The sequence below is a fragment of the Antedon bifida genome, chromosome 8, assembly GCF_963402885.1.
Source record: "Antedon bifida chromosome 8, ecAntBifi1.1, whole genome shotgun sequence".
Taxonomy (NCBI): domain Eukaryota; kingdom Metazoa; phylum Echinodermata; class Crinoidea; order Comatulida; family Antedonidae; genus Antedon; species Antedon bifida.
The window spans coordinates 13,772,314-13,797,682 of NC_136233.1; the positions used below are offsets into that span (position 1 = coordinate 13,772,314).

The following is a 25,369-nucleotide window of genomic DNA, read 5'->3' on the forward strand; positions in this document are numbered from 1 at the left end:
GAAGCCCACACAATGAAGTAATAAATAAGTTAGACAGAACCACAAACACACAGGTACATAACAAACTTACAGGACACGAATCACAACACAAACAGAACATGCACAGACACACACGAAACACGCATCACCAGGGGAAAACATTAATATTTAGAAATGAGGAAAGATTTGAATGTTTTATTAAATAAAAATTTAGTAGCCGAATGTTTAATTTGAAAAGGAATTTTATTCCAATTCATGGGACCAGTATATCTGATTGAATGTTTAAAGGCAGTGAGTCTTGGTTTGGGTAAATGTAGGTCTTGGGCAATACGAGTATTATAATTATGAACTTTATGATTAAATTTGAAAAGGTGAGATGAAGGAGAATCAGCTGTCAAAGAGTCATAAATAAATGACATTTGTTGAAAAAGATTGATATCAGCTAATTTAAGAAAATTATGAACGGAAAAAATAGGGGAAGTATGAGAAAGACGATTCGAATGGGTAACAAGCCTAATGGCCTTTTTTTGTAAAATAATAAGTCTATCTATAGATGTCTTGTAATTATTAGCCCAAACAATATTGCAATAATTTAAGTAGGGCAAAATAAGAGAGCAATATAATAAACGCAAAATTGTTAAAGGGATATAGTGAGAAAGCCTATAGATAATTCCTATATTTTTTGAAACCTTCGAAGCAACCGAATCAATATGTAATGGATAATTTATTTTCTTCAAAAGCATCTAAAATATAGTTAGTCAGCTCAATAAGTGCCATTGAGGTGGAGTAGCCTTTTCTAAATCCAAACTGATGCTGAAAAAGGACATTATTCTTTTGAAGAAAGGAATAAGTTCGATCATATATAATGCGTTCAAATAATTTCGAAAAAATAGAGAGAATGGAAATAGGGCGGTAGTTGCTGATTTCAGAGGTGTTACCGGATTTAAAGACGGGAGTTACAATAGCGCGCATTAATTTGTCTGGAAAAATACCGCGAGAAATTGAAGAATTTAAGATATTTAAAAAAGGGGTGGAAATAAAATATGCAGATTGTTTAATAACAATGAATGAATTCTATTTTGCCGTTTCTCAATACAACATTGTTCTTATTTTATTTTTAGATTTCCATGAAATAACGAATGGTGTTCTTGTTGTGGACACAGATTGCCCCGTCATTTGGTATTTGGACATATCAAATGAATCATCACTATCAAATGAATCATTAGTATATGATACCAACAATTCATCATTTTTACCATGTGCTGTTAATGTGACCACCGGATGTATTCTAAACCAAACATACATTGAAGAAATGTACGTTGAAGGTGGCTATGTTGTACGAATGATCTCAAAATGTAATGGGTTTTTCGAAAACACTGTTTTCGTTGACGAATATTCTCACGAATGGCAAAACCTGATTGCGGTGTTTTACATGACAGAATCGGTAAAATTCATTGACGATTTGGACATACAAGTTATAGGACCTAACGCGTTCAGGTTTGAGGTGAATGGTAACATTTCTATCAGTGTTCCTATAAATATAAATGGAGAAAATGGCGAAAACGACGATAACTATGCTGGCGGTTATGGAGGTATGATTAGAAATTAGTCGACAAAATACACCTTGATTTGCTATTAAACTAGTAATTGTTAAAGATATAAGTTGAAATAAAAATGTTTTTATCGTGTTAATTGGATGTACCAAGTATTGCTGTTCACACAGTCTGGTAGAATGTATTTAAATTAACTTTCCTCACTGTGATTAAAATGTGATTTATAGAACAACAGAAAGCAAAAGGTAAAAAGAACTTTTATTTTAATACAGCTATACGGAAAACGACGCAAACTGTAGGTTACTTAGTCTAGTAGGCCGAGCCTACCAGCACCATTTACAATTTTGGTCCAACCAAAAAAATAAAACAATTTATCATAAAATATTTTATCGCTTAAAAGGTGAATATGGTGGTCCAGGTAAAGGCGGTGCTTCCGGTGACCCGTTTTTTCTGGCTAACATTCCGTCTGGGGGAGGCTTTGGTGGAACCGGCGGCGCCAGTTCCTCGTATGTTGACGGTAGTGTATCGTACGTATATGGTGCTGAATACGCTTATACTCAAACTTTAATTGGAGGAAGCGCTGGTGAGTTTATATTATATGTATAGTTAAAAAAAACTATTAATGAATTAACTACTGCGATGAAAGCTAAAAAGTACAACAAATAATGCAAACTTTGTTTTAAAGGAGGAGAATGTTTCGAGCAAGGTACATCAACAGAAGGCGAAGGTTCAGGCGAAGGTCTACATACACATAATAGATTACGTGGAGGCGGAGCTATGCAAATAACAGCCAGCAATTCCATTTTCATCAGTAAGTTTGTAAATGTAATATGTTTGTAATATTTAATTCGAAAAACTTTCTAAAATATTTCACCGTCTTCTCGTTCGTTCACTCTCTCTTTATCCGCGTTCTCTCTCCCTCCCTCCCCTTCTTCCTCTTTCATTTTTCATATCTCTTTCTTCCTTCCTCCCTTTTCCTTTCTATCTCTTTTCCTTTCTCCCTTTTCCTTTCTATCTCTCTTCCCACTCTCTAACGGAATCAATGTTTTATTCGATATTTTTAAAAACCGAAAGGCATACTTTTATTAAAGATAAATTAGTTTATAAGTTATTTTATATTATGAATAGGCCTACAAATGTATATTTTGTTTATTTATATTAAAATAAAGATTCTTCATTGAGTGCTAACGGCGAGAATGGCCAAATGGAAGATTATGTTAATTGTAAGGGTGGAGGTAGCGGCGGAATGATACAACTCATAGCAGACATAGTAAGATCGATGTGTGTGTCTTTTCTGTAGAAATAAAATCGTTTAATAATTTGTTTCTTTCCCGCCAAAAGCTATTGTACATACATATGTTACTGTGTCACAGCATTTTCCTATATATTGGACATGAAAAATATAGTTCCGTGCCATCGGTTACTGTATAGACTTTAAAGGCCTGGTCTCTTAGTAAACATTTTGAAAATACAAATAAATAAGAACAAAATATTGTAAAGTAACATGTTATACCAACAGTTCAAATACAAACCAATTACTGTTAACATTTTAAAATCTTACATACATTATCTTGCAGACAAGTTAAATGGCGGTATCTATGAGTTCATAATTTATTAATTTTATTCATTATTGATTTTGTTTAGATTATACTTGGAAAGAGTGGATATCTGAATGCATCTGGTGGTTCTAGCTCTTACGAACATCAAAATACAAGTTTTTACTGTGGTGGAGGCGGGGCAGGTGGTGTTATTAGATTGTTTTATTTGGATTTACAAGTGGACGACCTACATCTGCAATCTGATGTATCGGGCGGCATAGGGAATGATACGGGTGAAGATGGTATTATTCATACCAATTTTACAGGTTAGTCACTTAATATATGAATGAATATATATTCTTTGATTTTTATGAAAATCTAGAAAGTTTTACTGAACACTACTAGTATAATAAACAAATTAAATTAATTAATTAAATGACAATCAACCGATTATCTGTATTATATTATGTCCACATGAAAATACCACATGTGGGGCTGTATTATGGTATGTTATGGTTACGGTTTATTGCTGATGGTAGGCGTCATATGTGACACTGTATCATAGCATTTGCCGATGATAATTGTACAAATTATAGATCAAGTACCGAAAATCGGCTGAATGACCGGAAGCTGTCTATTATTATTTAGACTAGAGTAATCTATATTTCTTGCATCCTTCTAATATTATTTTAATCCCACGCAGGTTCTTCTCGAATTTGCGAATATCATTAACTTATTTATTGCAGGATCGTACAACAACGTAGGCGTATATTCGTCTGTAGGCATGACGTTTGGTACAATTATTGCGGGTGATCAAGAAGACGAAACTACTACGGAGAAAAGATCAACAGCCATCACAAACAACCACCAACCACATACCAGCCACCAACCAGCGACCAATTACCAATCACCACCACCACCACCACCAAGCTCACCAGACCCACCGATGCATACTGTTAATATTAGTGGAAGTGTAACACGTAAGTTTGTGCGGGGTTACGTATGTTGTATAAGACATAACACGTATGAGGATGTGTATGAAATCATTAAAATACTGTGACTGTCGTGGTCATATTAATTTTTTCAGTCCCTCCTGGAAGTACCAGACCAGATGATAGTAAAATGACCGGGCATGAAAAAATAAAAGAATCAACTATGGAGGTGAAGAACAAGATAGCGGATAAACCACCTTCTGAGCTTAGAAGCAAACATGAGAAGACTGAGTTTGTAGAGGTTCAGTTGTGATATATTTTTTTTATATAGCCTAGTTGAAACAAATTGGAAGTTAATATCACACTTAATTGGGAAGAAGTTGGTATTAGAAGTGGCCTCGTATTCGATATTTCAATATTTCTTCTTTTATCTCTACTGCATGTTTTCTCATGTTCATGAAAACGTTATTTGAAAAACAATCATTGCCTTCAAACTACACTTTAGATATTGTTTGTGGTCTTTCTGTTATCAATCAATAATCATTGAAAATTGTGTAACATGAAGCATGAACATAATGTATGCTTGAAGTAAGTGACGACATTATTTTGTTAATATCAAGTTAGTCTTTCTAAAAGAATACGATAAAATAAAAGGCATTTTTTCCTTTCAGGATGTTGTTGATGACTTTGATTCAATAGTAAATGAAACAGATACGGTAATGTTTCTTTCTTTACATTTTCTTGTTCAATTTATTATTTCATTTTTCTAATTAAATTCATACAATGGAACGAAAATCGTGTTTTAAATTATCATTTAGAATAAAAAAAAATGAAATACAAATAAGTAACGAGTAAGTTAACGACAAGTAAAAATCGAATTGCTATTACGATTAAACGGAAAGAAACAGAGAAACAATAAAACAAATATTTGGCAGACAGTCAAAAGAAGTCTATAAATATAAAGAGAAGTATGGTTTTTTTTTTCTAAGAGTTCCTCTGATGATTTAAGTACCTTGATATACGAAATTGAGGATACGGTATCACTTTTGGCAAATAGTATCAAAGACGCTTCGAATGAGACCATCACAATCACTGCGTCGTGTGTTGCATTTGGTAAGTATGTCCACATCTTGAGTTGTTGCTGAATTGTTGTTGTTACTGAAAATTGTTGTTGCTACTGAAAATTGTTGTTGCTGAATTCTTTCTGTTGTTGAATTGTTGTTGCTGAATTGTTGTTGTTCCTGAATATTGCTGTTGCTGAATTGCTGTTGTTGCTGAATTGTTGTTGCTGAACTGTTGTTATTGCCGAACTGTTGTTTCTGAATTGTTGCTTCTGAATATTGTTGTTGCTGAATTTTTATTGCTGCTGAATTGTTGTTGCTGAATTGTTGTTGTTGCTGAATATTATTGTTTGCTGACTTTTTGTTACTGAATAATTATTGTTGACTTGTTATTGCTGAATTGTTGTTATGACGAACACATCCACTGCACTGAATGTTTCTTTTGTTAAGCATCTTTACAAAATCGTTGTCGTAAATTAAATCAAATTTGTCAACTTTAATTTATTTTAGATGTGATAATATCGGTAGATAATGGGTTGGTGTACGATGGCTCGATTCATCAAGCAAATCAAGTGCACGTTGACATTCCCAAAACGGCTGTTGCAGACAACTTCACAGGTTACTGTTATATACATGGTTTCTATCTATTACGTTAAAATAATCTTGTTCTGGTTTATTACGTTGATATTTTGATATGAATTTTATTTTTAATTTTCACTTGTTTTAAAGATGATATTGCGATATCTCACGTCATATACTCAGAGTTTGGTCATAATCTTAATGCGTTACTGGAAACAGGAGAAGAGTGAGTCATACCATCGTACACTTTATATTTTTGATGGCATACTGATTAGCTATGTTAAACAAAAACATTCTTACATTACGTTACCATTTTGGTTTTATCATACCAGCACATCTTTCTGATCATACAGTTAGGATAGATAGGATGAAATATGCCAAATTAAAAATGATGATAATAGCAGTTATCAAATAAAACAGAAATCCATCTCAATATAGGTGAAAATGAATAGAATGAACAGTTTAATAACCTATGCTCTACTATTTTGCTATATTTGTGCACAGTAAACAAACAAGATGATGCATGATGATATTTACCCATTCAAGCCTTATTAAAATTGTACAATTTGTAGGAATGAAACGTACTCTGTAAACGGACGGATGATATCTATCACTGTTCAGTTGGATAATGAAGAACCATTGATTTTTGACGAACCTATAGAAATTGTATTCGAAAACTTGGATCAGGTAAAGAATAATTTATATTCTATGCAATATTCTTTCAAACCTACTAACAAAAAATACTATTATGATTATCATTAAGTATAATATTAAATTACAATCATCTTTTATTTCCATTATATTGGCCCGGATATTAAATACAATATTATACAGTATTTACCATATTATCGTCAGAGACAATACCAGCGTGTACAAATACTGATAACAATGTGATTTGTGCGCGCGCGTCGTCTTTTTGTTGCATTGTATCAAGAAGATTGTTGTTGGCTGATTTAATACAACATTGTATTCATTTATTATATTAATAACAAGTTTAATCGAGATTTTTAAAATAATTTTACGTAGGATGCAACAGAATCAGGAACTCATTGTGTTTATTGGAAATACAACGAAACGTAAGATAACTCATACACATGTAGTTTAACTTTATGTGTTTATTTATTTTGTAACACGTTTATAGGAGTATCTTGCTATTTTCGTTCGTGTTTAATCTTGCTATTTTGCTTTTGTACAAAGTTGTGTTTTCACCTTTTAAATATAAAAGAAGATGACAAGATCTCTTTATGAATTGACATTAATCTTCTAACTAAAAGATGGTTGTAGCAGAATCATATTGTGTCATTATGAACTTTTACTTTTTTATTGATTTAACAAGCGTATATCCAATATTATTCATTCAGGTACTCAGCAGAAGGAGTGTGGTCATCAGACGGATGCAATGTCAGTAATGTGAATCGAACCCATACCACGTGTCACTGTTACCACCTAACCAGCTTTTCCATTCTTTTACAAGCCACTGATGTACAGGTACAGTAGGCCTAACTTACCTGTCATATTTTTGTTTATCTTTTATTTTAAGTTATATTATATATTTGTATTTAATAATAGTGGTATTCCTATCCGGTAAAGCGCTTATGCCTATTTTCCTAAGTAGTAGATAAGGTACTTCAGACCCAAAATGAATTTTCCTGATTACGTAATATCCGCCGGGTGTTTTTATAACAATGGTTAACAATGGGGATAGTATAAGACAGAGTATATCATTTCACTATAATAATAATAATAATAATAATAATAATATTTATTCGGTCATCAATGTAAAAATAACCAGGAATGAGAATAGGCTAAAGCCCAAACAGATTCTGCACTCACTCCATACAATACAGTCAGTTAAAGATAAAACCATATACAAGAAAAATACAAATAAATTATACATTTCACTAGAATTGTTATATAGATAGAAGTGAGACAATATAATTTTTGTAAGATTTGATTGATGTATGCCGACATAATCCAAAGACATAAGTTATTTGATCCGGATATTATAACAATGACTAAAACAAAAAGATGAATGAAGTTAAATAATAAGTATGTCTTGATTGAACTATACCGACAAGTAATTAACCATCTTCCAGTCGGGAAAGGAATTTCACACCTTTTTGTCAAACTAGTCTGATATGTAGACAGAGTTTCATTTTAGGATAATACAGTCGTTTGGACAAAGTTAATGAAGTTAAATAATAAGTATGTCTTGATTGAACTTTACCGACAGGTAATTAATCATCTTCCGGATTTGTAGGGGTAGGAATTGAAAAGCAGTGACTCGGGGTGTTTGACATATTAAAGTTTAATGTGTGCCGTTATGATGTTACTTTCACTTTTTTGATGATTTTTGTTTTTCCAATGTTTAGGTTTATTCTCATTTAAATTGGTTACGTTTACGAAAAGATTTCTTTGTTTCCCTTTAAAATAAAACAAAAAGAATTGACATACTAAAGTTTAATGTGTAACGTCATGATGTTAGCAATAATTTACAGTGGCGGGTTTTTTAAAGTTAGGCCAAGGTGTCGCGGTATAGCCCGGTAAGGGTGTTCGAGGAAGTGATGTCATTTAATCCTAATTCAGTAAAATTAATAAAACAAAAACAAAAATTAAGTAGGGACGCTACTTACTATAAACTTAGTGTATATATACTGGAGTAAAACATCATTTTAATAATCAACCTGTACGAGTGATCTACCAGAATGAATGCCTATAAACCAACAGTTGGTTTCACTCATTCCAAAAGAAAATCCACAGAATGCAACGTACCTTCTGAAAAGGTAAAGGATGACTACACAAAGGAACCAACAGAGGCACGTAAAAGTAATGAAATAGATTTCACTCGGAAGCTAATCAAATCAGATAAGCAGCAGATGATTTCCCCATATTTTAAGTTTCCAGTGCACAAAATATCGAGAGAAAATTTAGATTGTGATTACATTCAACTTCTTGATAAAAGCTCAGCTGATACTTTGTATAAACAATGTGAGGAAGAGATTGAATATTTTACAGGTGATCTTGCAAAGGTGAAAGTGTTTGGTAGATGGTTTAATATACCTAGAAAACAGGTTAGTTTCTCTTTATTTTTTCTTCATGGTTTCATGACGTTAATGTAGGCTACATACTATTACGTTTAAAAAGATGCATTTTTACATTTTAATTACCGGCCTACCGCACTGTTTTCGTTTTATCCAACAGAATAACAGTTAACCAAGCCTACAGCACTGTTTTCGTTTTATGCAACAGAATATTAACAGTTAACCAGAATCCAACTGATTATAATTGTATATACATAAGAGAAACATTTTTAATAGTATGTTTCAACTCTGACAGGTTTCTTATGGTGATACGGGTTTAACATACACATATTCAGGCAATATAGTGCCAGCCTTGCCATGGCCACCGTTCCTGAAAGATCTTCGAGATTATTTGAAAGAAGTCACAGGGTTCTACTTCAATTTTGTTTTGGTTAACAGGTACATATTTATTATATATCTATATATGTTTATATTTGTTTTAATTAAATAATGCAAAGCTTCCTTATGGTTACATTGTTTATACATTTTGTACATTTGATTTATTCTCAATTTTACTCTCAAGATTGTATAATTGAACAATATCAGTAATCAGTCTTTTCGTCAACTATTAGAATCTCTCACTTTTTTTATCTGCACAAAACTGTGTTTAATTACGTTGTATGGTTTATTGTTTTTATACTAAAAAGTTAAGTGCAAAAAGGATATTTATTTTCTAGCGTAGGCCTATATTACAGTACAATTTTTTTATTTTAATTTTTGTTTCTTTACTAGATATGCAGACGGTAATGATTCTATTGGTGAACATAAAGACGATGAGAAAGATATCAACAAATTTAGTTCAATTGCGTCCATTTCATTAGGTCAAACACGATTGTTTAGATTTCGCCATGGTGCTACACGTGGAATGAGACACAAAAGAAGTATTGAACCAGTAAATGTTGATCTTAAACACGGTAGCTTACTATTGATGAATTATCCAACTAACGAGTATTGGTACCATTCGCTGCCTAAAAAACCATCCATCAAACTACCAAGAATAAATCTGACATTTAGAGATATTAAAAGATGAGAAAAGGTCAGGATTACTTTAGAACGCAAATCTTATTAGCAACAATTCATGAACAATTGTTCTAAATGTAATAGTTACATGTATTTGTGTTTTATCAAAATGTAATGGTTACCTAGCATACATTATTATTGGCGGCTGTCAAAAAACTATTTTTAACAATTCATTTCTTGTATCTTCCTTTTTTATTTATTGTAAAAAATTTTGAAATAATTAGTAGCATGGTACAAGGAATCGGCCCGGGAAAAAATAACAACAACTAATTTAATTCTTCTTTTTCTGTTGAATTATTATTATTATGTTTGTGATGTGTATTGCAATAGATTTGTTTAATGAAATAAGTTAATTATGTTTTGACTTAATTTATGTCAGTGTAAATTTGTAAAAGTAGTTTTCCTATTTTAATTCATGGTAAATTTATTTCTTGACTTAATTTAATTTGTTTTCTGTTCTGTTGAAGTATTATTATTATGTTTTGTAAAGTGTAGTGCAATAGAATGTGTATTGAAATAAATTTTGTTTTTTAACAGCAACAATAAAAATGAAATTTGATCTTTGCGTGTTATTTAACTCCTGTATGATGTTTTTCTAATTTATTTATACCAAAAAAAAAAAAAACAAGTTTTTGAATTTGTTAAATGTAATTGCAAAAACACAAATGAATGTGATTAAAAAATATTCTGTTTACTTTTTTTTTTTATTTGAAACAGCAGTATTTTTAACAGTAGTTATATTTTATATATAATAAGTGATATTACAAAAAATAAACATACAAAATGTATAAAGCATAGACTTATTAAATTTAAATACAATTTCTTTATTTCAAAATGAATTTCATTTTCTACGTGTTTTCAATTTTAAATCTTTTAAGAAAGACACAATACGTACTGCTAAAAAAAAAACGCACACAAAAGAAGACAAATTTGAGACGCACGGTATGTAACGACACTTTCAATAAGAAGGTATATTATAAATGTATTTTTACCAAATTTATAAAGTAAATGGTTATTATTAAGAAATATACATTTTAGATAAATGATAACACATCTAAAATTAATTAGAGAGATCAATACAATATTGTGTTCATGATAATTTGTTTTGATGACTAGAGGAAACATCTGAAGAAATTCAACGAAAAACAAGCGTTAACACCATACCAGTCACTAAGAATGCTACTACTCTGAAAAAAACATCTCCCTTCCTACACAGAAACAAATTCTGAACGAAAATAGAAAATAAAAAAAAAAAATAAAAATTAGTAAACGAAACACGCACATTATAAATAAAATGAATAATTTAAGAATATTAGTTAAACTACGCACGAACAAAAAACGAAACATACTAACCGATTCATCGTCATTACAAAGTTCAAATAACGAAAACTTTTCCTTGAAAAATCCACAGGAGACACGTTTTACATTTTCTAACTGCAATTCAGTGTCACATTGTGTCGCAACACATGTACATACAACGAGTCCTGTCACAAGTCTGCCGACATTTATTTTTCTATCGCTCATCATTTGTTCTAATACATAATACAGCGCTTCCGAAGAAATATCTTTACACAATTCTAACACATTAAAATTGTTTTCCAACTCTTTACAAGCACGAATAGTACTCTGGAGGATGGGTGAATTCAAAACAACTAACCCCGTCAATTTATATTCAATGTATGCTAAAACCACTTCCTCTAAATCAACCATAACGCTCGACAAACAATTGATAATGGATGTAATGGTCAAGAAAGTTACAACTTAAAACATTTATTTTTGTTTTTTAAAAAGAAGTTGTAACATAGAAACTAATTTTGTCAGGAAATGTATTTTTATCATTTATGTGGTTTATTTGTGTTTAGAAAGTTACAACATTAACATTTAATTTGGTCAAAAATGTGAATATACGGAGCCGATATTCAGTGTCACATTGTGTCGCAACACATGTACATACAACGAGTCCTGTCACAAGTCTGCCGACATTTATTTTTCTATCGCTCATCATTTGTTCTAATACATAATACAGCGCTTCCGAAGAAATATCTTTACACAATTCTAACACATTAAAATTGTTTTCCAACTCTTTACAAGCACGAATAGTACTCTGGAGGATGGGTGAATCCAAAACAACTTACCCCGTCAATTTATATTCAATGTATGCTAAAACCACTTTCTCTAAATCATCCATAACGCTCGACCAACAATTGATAATGGATGTAATGGTCAAGAAAGTTACAACTTAAAACATTTATTTTTGTTTTTTAAAAAGAAGTTGTAACATAGAAACTAATTTTGTCAGGAAATGTATTTTTATCATGTATGTGGTTTATTTGTGTTTAGAAAGTTACAACATTAACATTTAATTTGGTCAAAAATGTGAATATACGGAGCCGATTGTAATTTTTAATCCTTAGTATAGTGAGAGAATTTATAGACAAAAAAAGAGCGAACGGAAATTAATGATTGCAGATTAAACATATAGAAATGGATTGAAATTGGAAATCCACATGATCAAAGAAAAGAAACCCATTGTTTCGACAGAAGCTAATGACATTTACAAAGGATGACACAGTTTGAATAGAGTAATTACCGTATAACATAATTAAATTTTACACCACCAATACTACCGGGGTGTTTAGGATCGTAATATACTTTTCTTAAGTACTCATCCATACTCATTACCCTCAATCACCCAAATGAAAACTTAATAAATAAATCAAATACTTAAATAACACGCAAAGATCAAATTTCATTTTCGTTGTTGCTTTTAAAAGAAAAAACACAACCTTTATTTTAACACACATTCTATTTCAATATACTTTACAACCATAATAATAATAAACTTTACCGAAAAGAAATAAGAATTATAAAAATATATAACATTAATTTAAAAAAAAAAAGTGTTAAGATAATATTTAAATTTGTACAAATTACAATTGGTTAAGAATCTTATTAAAAAGTTCTGAATCATTTGTAATCAACTTTATGGCTTTATCGAACGCATCAACATTGATACAACGTAAATGAAAGTAGTTTAGCGCCCATTCAAAATGGGTAGAGCTATTGTCCACAAGTTTCAAATGATTGTGAAAAATATACATACGAATAAAACAGCTATATATATATATAAAAAAAAAAATAATGATTCAGTGTTATAATTTTATTTACCTGTCATTATGTTAAATAAAACATATTCTAAATTAAATTTATATCATGTTAGATATATTTTCAAGAACATTTGTTACATAAAAATTAAATTTGTAAAGAAATTTGTTACATAAGATAAATTTGTTAAGAAGTTTGTTTCATAAAAATATTTGTGTAGATAAATTTGTTACATGAAAATAAATTTTTCAAAATAATTGTTACATAAAAATAAATTTGTAAAGAAATTCGTTACATAAATTTATTTTTTACAAGAAGTTTGTAACAGAAAATTATTTTGCTAAGAATTAGTTGCATCAATTGATTTTATCAACCGTATGTAACATAAAGAATTATTTTGTTGAAAAAAATATTTTGTCATTCAGTCCATTTGTTCAATAGGCCTAGTTCGTTTAAGTTTTTAAGAATTATTTGTGTAATATTCTTGTATATAAGAGAATTTATTTTTAACCTTTGTAATTATTTTGTAAATATCATTTATGCAATATTTTTGTGTGTAAATATTTGAATTTATTTATACTTTTTGTATGGAAATAATTATAAATACTGTTTGTGTTTACATGCGTGTCATAGTAGAGTCCGCAGAGACCTACAGATTTAAATTTAGAAATTCAAACAGAGTTAAAGATATGTCCATCAGGGAATGGCTGAATGAGCTCTCCCATTATTTAAAATGTTGGATGAAATAGGCTAATGTAAAAGAAGATGATGCTGCAGGCATTTTATCAAGTTATAAATAATGATCTTCTTTTACATTAGCCTATTTCATCCAACATTTTAAATAATGGGAGAGCTCATTCAGCCATTCCCTGATGGACATATCTTTAACTCTGTTTGAATTTCTAAATTTAAATCTGTAGGTCTCTGCGGACTCTACTATGACACGCATGTAAACACAAACAGTATTTATAATTATTTCCATACAAAAAGTATAAATAAATTCAAATATTTACACACAAAAATATTGCATAAATGATATTTACAAAATAATTACAAAGGTTAAAAATAAATTCTCTTATATACAAGAATATTACACAAATAATTCTTAAAAACTTAAACGAACTAGGCCTATTGAACAAATGGACTGAATGACAAAATATTTTTTTCAACAAAATAATTCTTTATGTTACATACGGTTGATAAAATCAATTGATGCAACTAATTCTTAGCAAAATAATTTTCTGTTACAAACTTCTTGTAAAAAATAAATTTATGTAACGAATTTCTTTACAAATTTATTTTTATGTAACAATTATTTTGAAAAATTTATTTTCATGTAACAAATTTATCTACACAAATATTTTTATGAAACAAACTTCTTAACAAATTTATCTTATGTAACAAATTTCTTTACAAATTTAATTTTTATGTAACAAATGTTCTTGAAAATATATCTAACATGATATAAATTTAATTTAGAATATGTTTTATTTAACATAATGACAGGTAAATAAAATTATAACACTGAATCATTATTTTTTTTTTTATATATATATATAGCTGTTTTATTCGTATGTATATTTTTCACAATCATTTGAAACTTGTGGACAATAGCTCTACCCATTTTGAATGGGCGCTAAACTACTTTCATTTACGTTGTATCAATGTTGATGCGTTCGATAAAGCCATAAAGTTGATTACAAATGATTCAGAACTTTTTAATAAGATTCTTAACCAATTGTAATTTGTACAAATTTAAATATTATCTTAACACTTTTTTTTTTTAAATTAATGTTATATATTTTTATAATTCTTATTTCTTTTCGGTAAAGTTTATTATTATTATGGTTGTAAAGTATATTGAAATAGAATGTGTGTTAAAATAAAGGTTGTGTTTTTTCTTTTAAAAGCAACAACGAAAATGAAATTTGATCTTTGCGTGTTATTTAAGTATTTGATTTATTTATTAAGTTTTCATTTGGGTGATTGAGGGTAATGAGTATGGATGAGTACTTAAGAAAAGTATATTACGATCCTAAACACCCCGGTAGTATTGGTGGTGTAAAATTTAATTATGTTATACGGTAATTACTCTATTCAAACTGTGTCATCCTTTGTAAATGTCATTAGCTTCTGTCGAAACAATGGGTTTCTTTTCTTTGATCATGTGGATTTCCAATTTCAATCCATTTCTATATGTTTAATCTGCAATCATTAATTTCCGTTCGCTCTTTTTTTGTCTATAAATTCTCTCACTATACTAAGGATTAAAAATTACAATCGGCTCCGTATATTCACATTTTTGACCAAATTAAATGTTAATGTTGTAACTTTCTAAACACAAATAAACCACATACATGATAAAAATACATTTCCTGACAAAATTAGTTTCTATGTTACAACTTCTTTTTAAAAAACAAAAATAAATGTTTTAAGTTGTAACTTTCTTGACCATTACATCCATTATCAATTGTTGGTCGAGCGTTATGGATGATTTAGAGAAAGTGGTTTTAGCATACATTGAATATAAATTGACGGGGTAAGTTGTTTTGGATTCACCCATCCTCCAGAGTACTATTCGTGCTTGTAAAGAGTTGGAAAACAATTTTAATGTGTTAGAATTGTGTAAAGATATTTCTTCGGAAGCGCTGTATTATGTATTAGAACAAATGATGAGCGATAGAAAAATAAATGTCGGCAGACTTGTGACAGGACTCGTTGTATGTACATGTGTTGCGACACAATGTGACACTGAATATCGGCTCCGTATATTCACATTTTTGACCAAATTAAATGTTAATGTTGTAACTTTCTAAACACAAATAAACCACATAAATGATAAAAATACATTTCCTGACAAAATTAGTTTCTATGTTACAACTTCTTTTTAAAAAACAAAAATAAATGTTTTAAGTTGTAACTTTCTTGACCATTACATCCATTATCAATTGTTTGTCGAGCGTTATGGTTGATTTAGAGGAAGTGGTTTTAGCATACATTGAATATAAATTGACGGGGTTAGTTGTTTTGAATTCACCCATCCTCCAGAGTACTATTCGTGCTTGTAAAGAGTTGGAAAACAATTTTAATGTGTTAGAATTGTGTAAAGATATTTCTTCGGAAGCGCTGTATTATGTATTAGAACAAATGATGAGCGATAGAAAAATAAATGTCGGCAGACTTGTGACAGGACTCGTTGTATGTACATGTGTTGCGACACAATGTGACACTGAATTGCAGTTAGAAAATGTAAAACGTGTCTCCTGTGGATTTTTCAAGGAAAAGTTTTCGTTATTTGAACTTTGTAATGACGATGAATCGGTTAGTATGTTTCGTTTTTTGTTCGTGCGTAGTTTAACTAATATTCTTAAATTATTCATTTTATTTATAATGTGCGTGTTTCGTTTACTAATTTTTATTTTTTTTTTTTATTTTCTATTTTCGTTCAGAATTTGTTTCTGTGTAGGAAGGGAGATGTTTTTTTCAGAGTAGTAGCATTCTTAGTGACTGGTATGGTGTTAACGCTTGTTTTTCGTTGAATTTCTTCAGATGTTTCCTCTAGTCATCAAAACAAATTATCATGAACACAATATTGTATTGATCTCTCTAATTAATTTTAGATGTGTTATCATTTATCTAAAATGTATATTTCTTAATAATAACCATTTACTTTATAAATTTGGTAAAAATACATTTATAATATACCTTCTTATTGAAAGTGTCGTTACATACCGTGCGTCTCAAATTTGTCTTCTTTTGTGTGCGTTTTTTTTTTAGCAGTACGTATTGTGTCTTTCTTAAAAGATTTAAAATTGAAAACACGTAGAAAATGAAATTCATTTTGAAATAAAGAAATTGTATTTAAATTTAATAAGTCTATGCTTTATACATTTTGTATGTTTATTTTTTGTAATATCACTTATTATATATAAAATATAACTACTGTTAAAAATACTGCTGTTTCAAATAAAAAAAAAAAGTAAACAGAATATTTTTTAATCACATTCATTTGTGTTTTTGCAATTACATTTAACAAATTCAAAAACTTGTTTTTTTTTTTTTTGGTATAAATAAATTAGAAAAACATCATACAGGAGTTAAATAACACGCAAAGATCAAATTTCATTTTTATTGTTGCTGTTAAAAAACAAAATTTATTTCAATACACATTCTATTGCACTACACTTTACAAAACATAATAATAATACTTCAACAGAACAGAAAACAAATTAAATTAAGTCAAGAAATAAATTTACCATGAATTAAAATAGGAAAACTACTTTTACAAATTTACACTGACATAAATTAAGTCAAAACATAATTAACTTATTTCATTAAACAAATCTATTGCAATACACATCACAAACATAATAATAATAATTCAACAGAAAAAGAAGAATTAAATTAGTTGTTGTTATTTTTTCCCGGGCCGATTCCTTGTACCATGCTACTAATTATTTCAAAATTTTTTACAATAAATAAAAAAGGAAGATACAAGAAATGAATTGTTAAAAATAGTTTTTTGACAGCCGCCAATAATAATGTATGCTAGGTAACCATTACATTTTGATAAAACACAAATACATGTAACTATTACATTTAGAACAATTGTTCATGAATTGTTGCTAATAAGATTTGCGTTCTAAAGTAATCCTGACCTTTTCTCATCTTTTAATATCTCTAAATGTCAGATTTATTCTTGGTAGTTTGATGGATGGTTTTTTAGGCAGCGAATGGTACCAATACTCGTTAGTTGGATAATTCATCAATAGTAAGCTACCGTGTTTAAGATCAACATTTACTGGTTCAATACTTCTTTTGTGTCTCATTCCACGTGTAGCACCATGGCGAAATCTAAACAATCGTGTTTGACCTAATGAAATGGACGCAATTGAACTAAATTTGTTGATATCTTTCTCATCGTCTTTATGTTCACCAATAGAATCATTACCGTCTGCATATCTAGTAAAGAAACAAAAATTAAAATAAAAAAATTGTACTGTAATATAGGCCTACGCTAGAAAATAAATATCCTTTTTGCACTTAACTTTTTAGTATAAAAACAATAAACCATACAACGTAATTAAACACAGTTTTGTGCAGATAAAAAAAGTGAGAGATTCTAATAGTTGACGAAAAGACTGATTACTGATATTGTTCAATTATACAATCTTGAGAGTAAAATTGAGAATAAATCAAATGTACAAAATGTATAAACAATGTAACCATAAGGAAGCTTTGCATTATTTAATTAAAACAAATATAAACATATATAGATATATAATAAATATGTACCTGTTAACCAAAACAAAATTGAAGTAGAACCCTGTGACTTCTTTCAAATAATCTCGAAGATCTTTCAGGAACGGTGGCCATGGCAAGGCTGGCACTATATTGCCTGAATATGTGTATGTTAAACCCGTATCACCATAAGAAACCTGTCAGAGTTGAAACATACTATTAAAAATGTTTCTCTTATGTATATACAATTATAATCAGTTGGATTCTGGTTAACTGTTAATATTCTGTTGCATAAAACGAAAACAGTGCTGTAGGCTTGGTTAACTGTTATTCTGTTGGATAAAACGAAAACAGTGCGGTAGGCCGGTAATTAAAATGTAAAAATGCATCTTTTTAAACGTAATAGTATGTAGCCTACATTAACGTCATGAAACCATGAAGAAAAAATAAAGAGAAACTAACCTGTTTTCTAGGTATATTAAACCATCTACCAAACACTTTCACCTTTGCAAGATCACCTGTAAAATATTCAATCTCTTCCTCACATTGTTTATACAAAGTATCAGCTGAGCTTTTATCAAGAAGTTGAATGTAATCACAATCTAAATTTTCTCTCGATATTTTGTGCACTGGAAACTTAAAATATGGGGAAATCATCTGCTGCTTATCTGATTTGATTAGCTTCCGAGTGAAATCTATTTCATTACTTTTACGTGCCTCTGTTGGTTCCTTTGTGTAGTCATCCTTTACCTTTTCAGAAGGTACGTTGCATTCTGTGGATTTTCTTTTGGAATGAGTGAAACCAACTGTTGGTTTATAGGCATTCATTCTGGTAGATCACTCGTACAGGTTGATTATTAAAATGATGTTTTACTCCAGTATATATACACTAAGTTTATAGTAAGTAGCGTCCCTACTTAATTTTTGTTTTTGTTTTATTAATTTTACTGAATTAGGATTAAATGACATCACTTCCTCGAACACCCTTACCGGGCTATACCGCGACACCTTGGCCTAACTTTAAAAAACCCGCCACTGTAAATTATTGCTAACATCATGACGTTACACATTAAACTTTAGTATGTCAATTCTTTTTGTTTTATTTTAAAGGGAAACAAAGAAATCTTTTCGTAAACGTAACCAATTTAAATGAGAATAAACCTAAACATTGGAAAAACAAAAATCATCAAAAAAGTGAAAGTAACATCATAACGGCACACATTAAACTTTAATATGTCAAACACCCCGAGTCACTGCTTTTCAATTCCTACCCCTACAAATCCGGAAGATGATTAATTACCTGTCGGTAAAGTTCAATCAAGACATACTTATTATTTAACTTCATTAACTTTGTCCAAACGACTGTATTATCCTAAAATGAAACTCTGTCTACATATCAGACTAGTTTGACAAAAAGGTGTGAAATTCCTTTCCCGACTGGAAGATGGTTAATTACTTGTCGGTATAGTTCAATCAAGACATACTTATTATTTAACTTCATTCATCTTTTTGTTTTAGTCATTGTTATAATATCCGGATCAAATAACTTATGTCTTTGGATTATGTCGGCATACATCAATCAAATCTTACAAAAATTATATTGTCTCACTTCTATCTATATAACAATTCTAGTGAAATGTATAATTTATTTGTATTTTTCTTGTATATGGTTTTATCTTTAACTGACTGTATTGTATGGAGTGAGTGCAGAATCTGTTTGGGCTTTAGCCTATTCTCATTCCTGGTTATTTTTACATTGATGACCGAATAAATATTATTATTATTATTATTATTATTATTATAGTGAAATGATATACTCTGTCTTATACTATCCCCATTGTTAACCATTGTTATAAAAACACCCGGCGGATATTACGTAATCAGGAAAATTCATTTTGGGTCTGAAGTACCTTATCTACTACTTTCCTATTGGACCTAGTTCAAATCAATTGGTGATTATATTGCGTATTATGCCAATACGCCTATCGTTTGCGTAGATACGCAACACAGTAAAGTCACGCCATAAATCGCGTACAAAATAGTTGTATATTAAGATATATATGTGATTTCATTTATTTTAGATTGGTGATGTGAATGAGGCCGCATTGAGTATAATAACATACGTTGGACTTTCACTGTCTTTATTCTCCTTAATTATAACTCTTATTGTAATGATAGTCTATTTCAAGTAAGTGGCATATTGATATTAGAATGAATAGCAACGAAAGTGAGTTGACCAATCACAAGCGACAATTCGCTTACATTACGCTTACGTCCTTGCCTTGCGTCCTAGTGGAAACCAAGCTTTAGCAGGCCTAATGCAAATAATAAAGAAAATGAACTCTTTTACTAAACCACGATGAATTAGCTCATTGAAAATTAAAATTGTAAAATGATACTTCCAATGTTCAAACTATTAAGTTGCTATAGATACTAATATTGAAGACACTTAAAATCTATTAGCTTAATTACATTGGACCTAAAGACAACAACCCAATTTAGATAATGTGTAGGTAACGTGTGATATAAATTTGATCGTTTTCCCCAAGTATTAGGTAAATATTGTCTAAATTTAGTAATTTCCATTATGTCCTTGGAAATTGTCTATTGACATTTTAACTTTAATTAAGGAACATGTATAATACCAAAATCAGGTATAACTTTCCTCCATGGTATCAACATCATCATCATTATCATCATCAATATGATTATTGCTGATAATGATATTGTTGTTTCAGACGATTGAATTATGAATGCACGTCGATTCACATCAACCTCGTGATTGCCTTGATAATAGCAGATTCATTGTTTCTATTTGGAATCGAGCAAACCGATAATAAAGTAAGCGCATATAAAATAAATATGTATAATAAATGACAATTAAGTAATTATTAAACTTAAGATAATCCCAGTAGGCCTATATAACATGTTTTTTCGATGATACCACAGTTCCGCAAATGTATAAAAAACAAGGTTGTTTCTAAACCGGTATATTAAAGTTAGAAGATACTCACAATTGTATTTTCTTTACACTTTTCCCCGTTCAGAATGTGTGCACTGGTATTGCCATTTTCATGCATTATTTCTTCCTTGTGGTGTTCATGTGGATGGCGGTGGAAGCGATGCATATGTACAGTAAAGTACGCAATTTGAATCAACGATCAAAGAGACATTTTTATGTTTACTACCCAATAGGATGGGGTAAGCATTTTTTTAGCTTGCGAAAGTATATAGCGATAACATTGCATTTAAACGGTTGTTTTAGCCGCTTTGTTTTTTTATCTAGAAGTAGAACTTTTCCTCTGGGACACCCCAATTCTGGGGACACTCCTATTTAATCGAAAATTTAAAATGGGTACTAAGTAATAGGAAATTTGTGTACATATTTCATTTTCTAATATCCAGTATCTATTTGACAGGAGTTCCTGCAATCATAGTGATTATAACCATGGCTGTAAGACTTGAGGGCTACGGTACGGATACTGCATGCTGGCTGGCCATTGATAAGGGCACAGTCTGGGCCTTTATTGCCCCAGTTATAGCCATTATATCGGTATGTATGGATTTGACCATTGAATTGAATAGTTGAGTGACGTAGTATTAGTATATATATAGTATTGTTGGCTATGAGTAGGATATCTTGCCAACAGAATTCCGGGACGAACTTTCGAAAATTTAAATTGTCAACCGTAAGTTTTGTATACGCTTGTGCTGTACTATACTTATTATATTAATCGTTTTATTACATTTTATAATAACATGTTAAGATTCCGTGATATATTTATTTACATGACAATTACATTTTGTGTTTTTCTTTCAGTTAAATGCAATGTTGATTGCAATTGTCCTAAAGACATTCACTAATGTGAAGTCAATCAAGTCGAAGCCAAAAAGAGAACAAATACGGTAAAACGTTTGATTTATTTGAAATAAAAGTAGAGAGAGCAAGATATGGGGGCGTGTAAAGCTTTACTTTGGACTGGACCAGACAAAAATGTGGTTCCTTACTTCGCGTTTATATCATGTACGAAATATGGACGGATTTTGAGGTCAAGACTGACCAATTCAATCTGTCCACTGGTAAAGTGGAGACAGAAGTCGAAAAGCCGACCATCGGGCTTATGAGAATACTTTTTTCAGATAAAATGAGTATTTTATCTACCTTTGTAAATGTTTACCGTTTTCCATGCATTTGTATCTACACAGGCGTACGTTACGTGCAGCCGTAGTTTTACTGCCTATATTTGGACTAACGTGGGTATTCGGTTTGTTCACGTTTAACAATGAGACGTTGTTCTTTCAATACTTGTTTGCTATATTTAATTCACTTCAGGTAAGCCTCGTATATCCGAGTTGTATGTTTAAAAACCTCAGGCAACAGTATATGAGAACCTGTGGCCATATTCACCACATTTAGGTCTACCCTTAAAATTAAAAACAAATCTCCTATGTAAATACAATTTAAGGGAAATACTTATTGAGTTAAGTGAAATACTAAATAATAATAATAATTAAAGATGTATTGTCCCTTGAAACACAAAAAATGAAGGTCAAAATACTCTAAATTTAAATTGGCCATATCAAAGTAATATTAAAGTTATTCACTAAGTCGAAAATTCGAACCAAAACAACAAGTTTACGTAATTAACAGGTAAATTAGTTTGATTACATTTCGTCGCGAGGGAAAGTAAACAAAGTATGCATTATGCATGATGCTAATTAGGATTGTTTACAACACGTCACAGTTGAGAAGGTGTTTTCACACAGATCGCGAGGAAGTTTTATGATTATGCATACAGAATAGCCAAACAAGCGCGTTGCATTATGGGATATGTTTTGATCGAAAACTTTGACTGGTAATAAGGGTCTTTCACACCTGTTCCGGCACGGTTCCGGTCCGGCGCCGGAAAATCCAATCGAACGTCAATGTTTCGTTTTCACGCGGCTACGCGCATATTGATTGGCGCATAGCCGCGTGGAGCGTCGTGAAAACGAAACATTGATGTTCGATTCGCCGGACCGGAACCGTGCCGGAACAGGTGTGAAAGACCCTATAGGGAGGTTTCGCAACCTTACGAATACGAAAACGAAAACAGATACGTCACGCACACGTATTCGTTTTCGTAAGTCAGTAAAAATCTGTTTCGCATGGCAACGAAATATTGAGAGCGCCGTCTAAAATATGACTGCGGTAAATTTGAGCGAAGCGCGGGTACGTGTTGCTTGGTGCTTGGCTGCCTAGGCCTAGCGTAACATCAAAGCGAGTGAGGACTTTAAAAACTGCTACTTATCAAAATTGACCTAACATTTTAGTAAATTACTTTAGTAAATTACTTTCAATAAATCTATAATTATATTATAATCATGAATCGTTCCTGATTCAAATGCAAAATGTGCAAAATAGATCAAAAACTATACTCGTTTTGTAGTTACGAATATGACTGGTGATATTCGTCAACACGAATACGCTTTACGAATATATAATGGGGATCAGCTCAAAAGTTTCACAAATGTGTGACGTATCCGTTTTCGTTATCGTATTCGTAAGGTTGCGAAACCTCTCTATTAATAACAAAAAAACGTCTGTATTTCAGTTGAATTATTTTTTTTACTCATTTATTATGATACTTCAAAATAACCCACTTTTTTTCGAAATCTTTTTTTTTTATAATTTTTTTGGAATTAGTCAAAGGGACAATACATCTTTAAGGAAATATCTCACGTGAAGTAATTGGTGAATACGGCCACTGGTCTCCTAAAACAGCGTCCAAATTCGCTCCGTATAGTTATGTAAAACACGTACCGTTATGCAACACGTACTATAATATAGAACGTATTATTATATGTATGTATATGGTGACTGTGATGAATGCAATTTATGTATATTTTGAATAAATCTAAATTGAATTTTTAGTAATAATGTAACACTGGTTTTATATCATTTCAAAATTGTATAATTTCAGTAAAAGTATACAGTAATACTAATAGCGTCTTTGTTATATTACGACCATTATAATACAACTCTGTTTTGTGATTTTATTATTCTAGGGATTCTTCATCTTCTTATTTCATTGCTGTTTCAACGGTGAAATTAAAAACATTTTTTGTAGTCGTTGCAAGAAGGTCGACAATACTTTTCTGGTAAGGTTTGATTATATTCAAATTTGGAGCGAAACGCTCGGATCCAGAGATCTTCAAAAAGAAATACTGATTATATAATATAATATAGGCCTACCGCATTTAATTCCTGTATTTCAGTAAAGAGAACCTTATATAAATTCATAGAACCGCATTGACTTCATTTTAACATAAAATAGTTTGTTATAATAATAAAATCTTTATTTTTGCAACGGAAAAAAAATTGTTCACCAGAAAGGTGTTCATCCACGAGGCTCTATAACATTGTAACACTTAAATATTAAAATTAAATTCAAGATTAAAATAAAACAAATAAAAAATATATTTTTTATTTGTAGGGTCACTCTAAAAGTAGTGGATCAAGAACAACACAAGGTAACTTCCAATATTACTTACTTAGTCCGAGACCCGAACTTATATGACTAGATTCCTCCATAATTTCCTATCTGCCATTGTGACCGCCAGTTCCTCTCTCTGTATACCAGTATCTGTCTCCATTACATCAATGTATGTGAGAGCTGGCCTTCCTTGTTTTGAAATCATTTCCTCTTTACTGCGAAGACAGTTTCCAGCAAATGCCAGTCTCCTTCTTATTGTCTCTGTTATTTTTGGTATGGCCAAAGAGCCATAGTACTGCATACAATTTAGTATATTTATAATATTGTGTATTTTTTAGTTACCGATTTATTTAAATTTTCTTTTCAAGTGGTACCAATGACCACAAGCCAACATTAGGCCTATATTGAACGATTTGACGATGGCCTACGTTGATGCCAAATGTAGAAGAATCTATACCAACTGGTCTCTATTGATATTCTCTGAGGTAGAGCTATATCAATATTCAGAGGCACATTTTAATATCTACCACTGTAACATAATAGGAACCATTCCCGGAGTTGCAAAGCTGTGGGTTTGAGATTTAAAGAGGGAGGTAGATAATACTTTGTTCTTACCTGTGTCTTTATTACCATGTCTGAAGCATATGTTGTGAAACAAACCATACCAGTATTGTACAGGACTGTATGCGAAAACTACAAGAACGTATTGGGTCCTGTGGTAGAACCTGCAACTGAAATAGCCTACCAGTATTCTCAATTCAATATACCAACACCACACCCATTAACATTCTTGGATTCAGTGAAA

At 30.7% G+C, this 25,369-nt stretch overlaps 4 protein-coding genes across 4 annotated transcripts; 3 read left to right on the forward strand and 1 right to left on the reverse strand.

Annotated features, from left to right (window-relative positions):
- Window positions 1-1,042: 1,042 nt before the first annotated feature.
- Window positions 1,043-4,130, forward strand: LOC144850980 (uncharacterized). Its single transcript, XM_078708503.1, has 6 exons — window positions 1,043-1,571; window positions 1,933-2,115; window positions 2,218-2,343; window positions 2,702-2,802; window positions 3,177-3,396; window positions 3,817-4,130. The coding sequence occupies exons 1-6, from the start codon at window positions 1,043-1,045 to the stop codon at window positions 4,128-4,130; spliced, it is 1,473 nt and encodes a 490-aa protein (XP_078564629.1).
- LOC144850244 (adhesion G-protein coupled receptor D1-like) lies at window positions 4,080-25,325 on the forward strand. The gene is made up of 17 exons (XM_078707483.1): window positions 4,080-4,303; window positions 4,674-4,718; window positions 4,992-5,115; window positions 5,574-5,681; window positions 5,793-5,868; window positions 6,215-6,329; window positions 6,669-6,718; window positions 7,004-7,130; window positions 20,170-20,276; window positions 20,827-20,929; window positions 21,136-21,289; window positions 21,508-21,641; window positions 21,909-21,994; window positions 22,295-22,421; window positions 24,137-24,229; window positions 24,565-24,601; window positions 24,933-25,325. The coding sequence occupies exons 1-17, from the start codon at window positions 4,193-4,195 to the stop codon at window positions 24,959-24,961; spliced, it is 1,626 nt and encodes a 541-aa protein (XP_078563609.1). The 5' UTR covers window positions 4,080-4,192; the 3' UTR covers window positions 24,962-25,325.
- Window positions 8,348-9,868, forward strand: LOC144850428 (DNA oxidative demethylase ALKBH2-like). Its single transcript, XM_078707704.1, has 3 exons — window positions 8,348-8,713; window positions 8,979-9,121; window positions 9,455-9,868. The coding sequence occupies exons 1-3, from the start codon at window positions 8,348-8,350 to the stop codon at window positions 9,750-9,752; spliced, it is 807 nt and encodes a 268-aa protein (XP_078563830.1). The 3' UTR covers window positions 9,753-9,868.
- LOC144850429 (DNA oxidative demethylase ALKBH2-like) lies at window positions 17,396-18,916 on the reverse strand. The gene is made up of 3 exons (XM_078707706.1): window positions 18,551-18,916; window positions 18,143-18,285; window positions 17,396-17,809 (listed from the first exon to the last, which is right to left on the reverse strand). Exons 1-3 carry the CDS (start codon window positions 18,914-18,916, stop codon window positions 17,512-17,514), a joined length of 807 nt encoding a protein of 268 aa, XP_078563832.1. The 3' UTR covers window positions 17,396-17,511.
- Window positions 25,326-25,369: the final 44 nt, after the last annotated feature.

Coding starts and splice junctions, on each gene's coding strand:
- LOC144850980 (XM_078708503.1), top strand. CDS start 1,043: ATGAATGAATTCTATTTTGCCGTTTCTCAATACAACATTGTTCTTATT. Junction 1,572..1,932: donor CTATGCTGGCGGTTATGGAG/GTATGATTAGAA, acceptor ATCGCTTAAAAG/GTGAATATGGTGGTCCAGGT. Junction 2,803..3,176: donor TACAACTCATAGCAGACATA/GTAAGATCGATG, acceptor GATTTTGTTTAG/ATTATACTTGGAAAGAGTGG.
- LOC144850244 (XM_078707483.1), top strand. CDS start 4,193: ATGACCGGGCATGAAAAAATAAAAGAATCAACTATGGAGGTGAAGAAC. Junction 21,290..21,507: donor TTACTACCCAATAGGATGGG/GTAAGCATTTTT, acceptor TCTATTTGACAG/GAGTTCCTGCAATCATAGTG. Junction 22,422..24,136: donor CTATATTTAATTCACTTCAG/GTAAGCCTCGTA, acceptor TTATTATTCTAG/GGATTCTTCATCTTCTTATT.
- LOC144850428 (XM_078707704.1), top strand. CDS start 8,348: ATGAATGCCTATAAACCAACAGTTGGTTTCACTCATTCCAAAAGAAAA. Junction 8,714..8,978: donor TTAATATACCTAGAAAACAG/GTTAGTTTCTCT, acceptor CAACTCTGACAG/GTTTCTTATGGTGATACGGG. Junction 9,122..9,454: donor AATTTTGTTTTGGTTAACAG/GTACATATTTAT, acceptor TTTCTTTACTAG/ATATGCAGACGGTAATGATT.
- LOC144850429 (XM_078707706.1), bottom strand. CDS start 18,916: ATGAATGCCTATAAACCAACAGTTGGTTTCACTCATTCCAAAAGAAAA. Junction 18,286..18,550: donor TTAATATACCTAGAAAACAG/GTTAGTTTCTCT, acceptor CAACTCTGACAG/GTTTCTTATGGTGATACGGG. Junction 17,810..18,142: donor AATTTTGTTTTGGTTAACAG/GTACATATTTAT, acceptor TTTCTTTACTAG/ATATGCAGACGGTAATGATT.